An 8,768-nucleotide genomic window follows, 5' to 3' on the forward strand; every position below is an offset into this window, starting at 1 on the left:
CCAGTACGAAAACCGTCTCCACACCCGCTGGTACTATTATTTTTCTAGCTTTTTCTATATCATTATCTCCTTAGCCTCCACTATACAAAGGATCGGTAAATTGGCTGGTGGAAGACACAGTCAAGCAAATATTTTAGCAACTGCTTATGCGGTACATTTGGAAGGTATTGCAAATTGAAGTAAGCATTCAGAAAGCGGAAAGCTAAGATCATTTCTTTCAAAAATCGACTTGTGCTGTATCGCATCCCGTCGACAGCTAATGGCACAAAAATGGCGCCATATTACGTCAACATATTTATGAACAAAATTCAATCACACTTTCTCTCCTCATATCCAACCAAACCAGCTTTTTACAAACGCTTTCTGGATGACATATTCATAATTTGGACACAAACTGATGATGAACTCATCCGGTTTATCACCTCATTCAAAAAAATGCATCCTAATATCTTTCACACACACCTACCTAACCAATATAATAAACTTTCTGGATGTTTTGGCTCGAGTTGGAGAAAATACATTAATCACTAGCGTCTAAAAAAACCCTCAGACAAACAAGAGTATCTTCATTTCAACAGCTTCCACCCACGCCACTGCAAAACTTTAGTCCCGTACTCACAGGCCATCAGATTCAAACGAGTTTGCTCGCGATCCGAAGACTTTTACGAAAATACTAATGGCATGCGCGACATTCTAAACAAAAACGTTACCCGTCCTATATAGTCAACAATGCCATTAAAAAGGTGGAAGCAACTAATCATAATCACGTCTCTGAGAAATCTCAGCCAACACCACAGCGCTGTATTCTCATACTAAACTTCGAAAACAACCTCCCAAACATTAAGAAAATTCTAAAAAATATAAATATCATAGGAAGGAGTGGCCGGCTGCCCAAAATTTTCTCTATGGCCCTCCGTGTAACATACAGAAGACCAAAAAGCTTGCTAAAACATGTTGTTCATTCGACAGTCAATAAACAGGGAGCGGCGGTTTGCACACCGTGCGAAAAAAACCGATGCCGATAATGCAAAGACATGGAAACCACCGCACTGTAAAAAAGCACCCATTCAAATTTCAAACATTCTAACCGGAAAGATTTAAATTGCCACTCCAGCAACGTTGTTTGCATGCTCGAGAGTGCCGACGGACAGGTTCGTGAATATTCTAGGGGCAATATTAGTTCCGTTCTCTCTTAAGTCACGTTTCCTTTTAGGTTCTAGCATGAAGTTTCAGTATTGCATTCGCGCGTTTCGGTCGCTGCATACAACACACTACGACAGAATCCGGAGTTAATTTTTCTTTATACATTGGCTTAAATTCTTGTTAATAGTTTAAGGAGCAATATGCCTGGGCCTTGAAGTGTGAGCAACATGTGCGATCACTTTCCAGGAATGGCCAGACTAATACGCATGGATTTGCGGGAAGCTGCGCGTCTTGGCCTCGGGTCGTATCTCTTAGCCTCTGTGCCAAACGGAATTTTCAAGATGCTTTGAATTCACGTCTTACGCTCCAATGCATCACGAAACAATTTTGCTAGAACAGTTCCTCAGTGGGTTCTCAAAGCGAGGTGCCAACGTTCCCTATACTATTAAATATACGGAAGTTCTTTTTTGGAATAAGAAAACCAGCAATACCTTTCAGCCATTACATTGTGCAGGGTTATGATGATCAGAAGCGCAGGCATACCAAAACCCAAGAAGGGACAGAAAGCATCGTCGTTGGCGCTGACCATAATGGGAAAGTAGCTGCTAGTCAAACTCAAAGGCTAAACAACAGACTATTGGCCGTGTAGACGTTCGTGTCCACACGTCAAGGGCCCACACAAATTACGGGAGGCAGCACAATCATGGTAATTACAGGTGGAATGAGTTGTTTGAAGAAAAGCGCAATGCTGACATCGAAAGGTTGCTGCAGTAATTCGAAGCATACCATATTTTGTAGCAAATGAGCTTTGTGAAGAGCATACTCGAAGATGATGCTCGAAGCTGGGTAATCATTGATTCCAAACGAACCATGCGAATAAGGAGCACCAGTTTCAATGCACGCTTTCTTTGGATGGGAAAAATTATAGCCCGGAATGCTGATGACTACATTCTGTAGTTTGGCCTGCCTTGAAAGAATAAAAAGTAGGGGGACACTCACGCTCCGCATTTAAAGGTTCGACGCGAGAATATTACTGGCTCATTTTAGTGCTATCATTTCAGATTCAGTCACTGTTCATCGTTCACTTTGGCACATTTATCACAATTACCACAGCACAGTTTCCACATGCTTGTCTTTCTAACTTTCAACGCTGCAGTTCATCACTTAATGTTACTTATTTTTATATCACTAATTAACACGTCTCTGGTTCACTCCATTAATTACTGCACTCAAATTAAACCAACACCACACACACATCACGCCCGTCCCATGTAACCCATGCTAGTCAACGTGCCGACGTGGCATAATCTGTAGTTCTCAAGATGGCAACCAGAGCTTTGTATGCTCGAATCCTAAATAAAGGGTATGGAAATTTTGCATTACTCGAAATAAGCCGCTCTAGGAAGTTCAGTGGTTTGAGACATGCGCCTACCTTTGATCTCATTATAAGTCCTATGATCAGTCGTTTTCATTCCAGACATACACGCGTCACCTCCTGCGTGACGTACGTTTCCCGACACAACGACGCTGGGTTCTCCCATGAGCTGGAGCATTGACGCTGTCGAGTTAATATAATGGGCCTCCGCTGGACTCAAGCACATATGGCTAATTCCAATACCGAATATTAAGGAGCTGGTCCACGCAAGAACAACTGTATTCTTTCACGTCATTAGTGGAAAAAATAAATGAAAGGACAATTGACGAATACGGTAGTTGGAGCAGCGAACTGGTACTACGAGGAATGTCGATAAAGCGAAGCCCCCTAATGTTTTTTGACGTTCAAGAACAGCGTAAATTTTTTAAACCTATCTATCTCGCTGTTGTTGCTGGGCCGAATAATACATGTAGAAGGCTCATATGGCTGCCGTATTTGACCACAGGCACCCGAAAAGAAGCATCGAGGGGAAATTTAAGTTGCTGTATTTGGTTATATTACAGCATTCTAACGAAACAGAAGCTACTTTCACAGAAAACGGAGCTTGCACTACATACAACCACCAAGCAACGTAATACATGCATTGCCCCTGCCAGCCTCTTTTCCTAGTAAACAGCTGTTACACAACACAGCTTAATTACCGCGGATCTAGTAGGATATTTTACATGCAAGGCAAGTTCGAAGCAGGGATCACCGAGTCATCTTCGACGTAGATATCACCAGTTCGAATCATATGGCAGGAGACTCTAAAGGAACATGTTAAAGAAAAACACATTTTTGTGAATATTTGCGCCAGGTGCCTATAAAAATCATAGTGGAGACATCTTTGAAGTTTTGTTTGAATAAACTGTTCATATTTTCTAGTATTGCTTCTAGGTTTCTGCTAGTCACATATTGTAGAGACAGCGAGTTTTTGTGCACCTGTTTATGACGAGTATTAACATAGGATAGCGCACAAATGTCCCATTTTGCTCACTACGATTCCTATTGCGTCAAGTGAAATGCAAGTAACTGGTGCAGAATAAGAGCTTGCATTCAAAATACAGACCAATAAAAGGAATTCGAAGTTATTCAAATGTGCATTCGAGATGCAGCTTCTGGGGACACGAAAGTCGTGGTTTTTAGTATAATCTTCGACCTACGCAATTGCCAGAAGGTGCGTGTGGAGCACAAAGAATTTCTCCACCTGCCTGCATGGCAGTAGTTATTGTGAACGTCTCATTTTAAACACATTAGCGTCTTGATTGTAGCTCAATTCCACTCATTCCCCGGTCACTTGACGTGTTTTGAATCGCACGCCGTGCACATATTTTGCATTTCGCTTCATTATTCATCGGTGGTATTGTTGGACATTAAAGTGGAAGGGCTGGCATAAAAAAAAAACAGCATGCAATAACCAAAAATGCTATCATTGGGCACAAATCACCGCGTTTTAACGCACATCTCCTCTTAAATAAAATTTGGTCAGAAATAAAAGCGTCTATAGGTGTCATTCAAACAACAATCACTATCAGTAAGTATTTATGAAAAAAATTTCAGCGTCGCGTTCCGCAACGCAGTCTTTCCAGTCCCTCCAGTCTTTGTCCTTGTCTTCTGTTGTGCCACACCTTATTTATCAACTGTGCACCAGCAAGGAAAAAAATCAAGGACACAAGATTTGAACTGAGACCTCACTAGTGTTCATGTAACTATTGTACTCTTCTCAGCTTGCCGGAATTAGCAGGAATCGTCACAGTCATTACAAGCACAGTCGACTTCGATAGCTGCCCGGCTGATTGAGACGTCACCGCGTGATACATTCTGACAGTTATTTTTTGCTCGAAGTTTAATATCAATAGAACTTTCCCGTTTTTCTTTTTCCGCATTTTAATCAACTTCTATATTTCGCACATATCCACGGTTCTGTTTATCTTGTCACTGCAACTGTCATATTATTTCTCAATCTTAGCCCTTCCTGATTAGTATGCATCTCAGGGGCGAAAACTTATTCTGTGAGACCGTTTTACAGCGACCCGCAAGTGCCCGCAAGTAGAGCATACCACACTCAGTACAATTCTGTATTCAATGATATCTTAGCCAAATCTACTGCTGGAAACAGTTATGCTATTATTAGCAGCATTTTAAAGGCCATTTTTATCCTCATAGAAGTGGAACATTAAAGCAATTAACTCAGTTTTTAATGAATGTGTTCGATAGATGTTTAAAGACTTTCGCCCAGTCTTAGAACTTGTACTGTGTTTTTTAAGCCTTTTCCTGCAGAAGAATTTTCGAGGATAGGGAGGCTACGGCCGTGTCTTTTCAGTTACGACCGCCTGCTAGGAGGCTACAGAAAATTCAGCAAGAGGTTCTACGGCCAAACAACTGGCCTTTTCCTAGCCAGTCCTAGCCAACCTCCTTCCTTGTATGTATTTGCCGCCTACGTAATCTGCTCCATTGCTAGGCCGGGGAGAGGGGGGCGTTAGTAATGTATCACGAGTACGATACGTCGTACACCCACATCAAGCTTGGTTTTGCAACAATCACAGTATTTAGCCGAGTGTTTTCGCTACAGTAACTCTGTTTCTGAAAAGGATTATTAACAAACAACTCTCTTCGAATCCTACATCTAATGCCGTTTTGCAAAAGTTTTTTTAATAGGAGCTTCGTGTGTTGTCTACTCAAAAGGTGTTCAAGCTAATAGATAAGCCCTTATGGGCATGGTACTTGAATGTAGTTATTACAGGGCAGCCTATCCGCAATCTCAACGCGATTTACCACTTATACGCTTTTCTCGACATTTACGTTGCTTACTTTATAGTCGTATATGCGACTTCTTTCGTGACATAAAGACATTCATCTGAAAAACTGCACATACGCAGATACGACAGTGGTGTCGTATTTGATTTATGGCCTACATGCTATAGCATAACGCTAAAAAGCACATTCGTTTATGTAATGCTGACAGTCTTCGCAGGCTTCGAGCACGGTTAGCAATTACCATCAAACTGGACTATATTTCCAACTTTGATTTAGCTGGTTTTCTTTCAAAAACTGAGGAAAAATCCTGTCCACTCCCGTCCGAGAGCCCACGCTCGTGGCGAGAAGTGCTGGGCATGCCGCTATGCGCTGGCCACAAGGTAAATCACATAATATAGATTAAGGTGTTAAAAATGAGTAAGAAAAACACGCCTCGTCCGAGCCACTAAAGTACCGCAGGTGTAATCCCAATTCAAATGTAAAGGGTGAGGCCCTTAGGCAATAGGGATTTTGCCATTGGAAAGTGGAAAGAAGTGGAAAGTGGAATATGGGAGTGGCTACCAATGCGATCCACAGCCGAAAGAGCGAGCCAAGGAAGACTCCCCTGATCTCCCCTGGGAAGTAGCAGGTTAGGATGGTATATGGCAAAGGGATGTTGGGAATATGGGTGGAGTAACGGGAATTAGAAGTGAACGAGGACAGCGGAAATTTTCTGTATTTCTGATCCCTCTCCAGGCCTCCGTAGAGACCGAGAACTCAAATTTCTACCGATAGTGCGGACCTCGGCCTCTAAGCGCACTTACATACCATAGAACTCTGACGGGGTTTCTGACCGTCGTAGAAAGGGTGACGTAACACGGCCTCGACCGAGATCCCCTCCCCCAAGCCAGGTTCTACCACCCCGGCCGTACAACATTACTAAGATGACAAAGTTTTGGCATCACCTGTTCGGTGCTTCGGCTGTTACTGCAAGATACTTACTCGCAGCATGAACCCTTTAACGGTTTGCGCGGCGTTGAACCACCGGCGTTCACCCGTGGAAGCACTGTATGAAGGTCAAGGAACGGACGCTCTCGGTAACACCACTCTTCATCTGGGAACTCCCCTCTTGGGGTGACTACGTCGCCAGTATCGTCTACGGCGATAGTCCTTGACTCGGCGCTATACGCGTAAGAGGCTTTCCCGGTGCAATGCTGTGCTCCGATGACCGCGGCAGCATCGAAGGACGCTCCGACACGTGTGCACGCAGGGCGCTATATAAACGCCACCACTTCTTCCTCTAGAGCACATATCTCCTTTGCCTCCAGCAGCTTCACAGAGCCACAGGTGAGCAGCGGCCGCAAACGGCGCGTTACTATTCCTTCGCTCTTTCGTGCCGCTGAGTTCATGAATCAGGACCATTTCTTGATGCTTCTTCTGACGTACTTTACCCAAATTCCTCGTTAAAAAAATAACGCCTTTTTGCGGACGTGGTTGTTGATACATCCATTTTATATTGCAATTTAATATCTTTCACAGTTTTTAGCGCTTTTATTGGTGCCTCTGCACTTTGGATTCAATCACCCAAGAGACATGAACGATGAGCACAGCTAATCTAGACTATATTAAGTGCACACTTACTTGCCGTAATTAATTCATAGACAAGTCTTCGTTCACAGAGAACTGGACTCGTCTGTCTGAACAGGACAGTAAAGAAATGCGGGGTATAAGTCTGCAATGTTAAGCTAGTTGGCATGATGTTCTGAAATCAGTTTACGGCCACGAAACATGACCGAGAGAAAAGCCCACACCGCGAGTGCTTATTTAATGCAGCTGCATTCACTTGTAGAGTTCCCTTTCATTCATGTATTATATAACTCACGTTTATTTAATGAAATCAGCTTGTGACTGCAGGAATAATTTTAAAGTTCTTTTTTAAGTGTGCTCTCCTTCTCTTAGTGATCTCGTGCGCACTTCATTATATCTTACTATACGTCAGCTGCATATCATGAAAAGGTGGGTCATGACTCGCGTGCTTGTTATATTTTGATCAAGTGTACATATTATACTGCTCAACTATTGTGTAACACGTGTTTTAAATAGGAGAGGAGTCCAGGCTGTTTTGTTTGTGAGGAGGATCGAATAACTCTTATTGCGGAGTTAACGCTTGTGCTGTGTGCTTCCCTGTCCGTCCTATCTTGCTCTACTAAGTAAAATTCAGACCGATGTCGCGTGCGCACTAGTGCCTGTCGATGCCGTGCACTCATTACCTTTCTGCGTCCCACCCGCAGATCCAATCCAAGCAGCCATGATGAGCAGCAAGTCCCTCCTGGTCGCCCTCGTGGTGCTCGCCGCGCTATGCAGTCTGGCCGCCGCCCAATTCGGCTACGGTGGAGGCTTCGGACGCGGATACGGAGGAGGCTTCGGCCGCGGTTACGGAGGAGGCTTCGGCCGCGGCTATGGAGGAGGCTTTGGCCGCGGATTCGGAGGCTACGGTGGATACGGCCGCGGTTTCTACGGTTGAAGCTGGGACGAGAAGCACTTTAGCAAAGGAATCTCAACGTTGCACTCTTGTGAACTTCCACTGAAATAAATTAACTCTGTTCTTGAACCTACATATTTGACATTTCGTAGGACTAGAGCCTGTGTTACTTATGCGTTAGTCGTGTCGAAGTTTCGAACGAACCTTTATTCAAATTCGACGTCAAACTTTCGACAGTGGTAAGCTTGACGTGATGGTGGAGCTATACATAAGAAAACATTGACCCCACTCTTATAGAACATTGAAATAAAAAAAAATTGTGGCAACGCTTTCATTCAAAGAAAACGTAATGAACACTTCTCTTAAAAAATGTTGGAGCAGGTCGCTGCATACAGGAGGCTACGTCAGTACTGGGAAATCATTCTTTGTTTAGGTTGTGGCGAAAGTTTTGGTTACTTCTATGAGGGGCAATCTGCCTAAGCCTTTAAGTATAAACTGCATGTGCGATGCTGCCAGGAGTGGTCTTCCTTCTATACACACTTTTGTGGGAAGTTAATCCTTGCCTTACGGTCAAATCGATTTCCTCTGTGCAAAATGACATTGCTAAAAAGCGATCACATTTAGAGATAAAATTGACTTGGGGTGCGATCTTTGTCACGGCGCGGCTACAGAGATTCAGAGGAGACAAAAAGAAATCGTTTTAGACGCTGACCACCATTCGTAAGTAGTTCCCAACAAACTTCTGTGGCCTAACAACTGATTACCATCCATGAATACGTGCGCGTTGACAGGTCAATAGCCTGCAGCGAGAACGGTAGGTAGCGCTAACAGGGCCATCGTCGCTAGATTGAATTCTTTGTAGATAGGAGGGACGCTGACATAGACAGGTCATTGCAGTAACCCTAGTGGTGCTTTATTGTGGAACATATGAGCTTTCCTGAGAGCAAATACGAAGATGCTCAAAGCTGGGTGGGCCTTTATTCCAAACAAATC

The 8,768-nt window shown here is 43.6% G+C and overlaps 1 protein-coding gene across 1 annotated transcript; it reads left to right on the top strand.

Moving 5' to 3' along the window:
* Positions 1-6,625: 6,625 nt before the first annotated feature.
* LOC149367966 (uncharacterized) lies at positions 6,626-7,833 on the top strand. The gene is made up of 2 exons (XM_089568530.1): positions 6,626-6,640; positions 7,585-7,833. The coding sequence occupies exon 2, from the start codon at positions 7,602-7,604 to the stop codon at positions 7,815-7,817; it is 216 nt and encodes a 71-aa protein (XP_089424656.1). The 5' UTR covers positions 6,626-6,640; positions 7,585-7,601; the 3' UTR covers positions 7,818-7,833.
* Positions 7,834-8,768: the final 935 nt, after the last annotated feature.

The sequence above is a fragment of the Amblyomma mixtum genome, chromosome 1 (assembly GCF_055824585.1).
Source record: "Amblyomma mixtum isolate Tamu chromosome 1, ASM5582458v1, whole genome shotgun sequence".
Lineage (NCBI taxonomy): Eukaryota > Metazoa > Arthropoda > Arachnida > Ixodida > Ixodidae > Amblyomma > Amblyomma mixtum.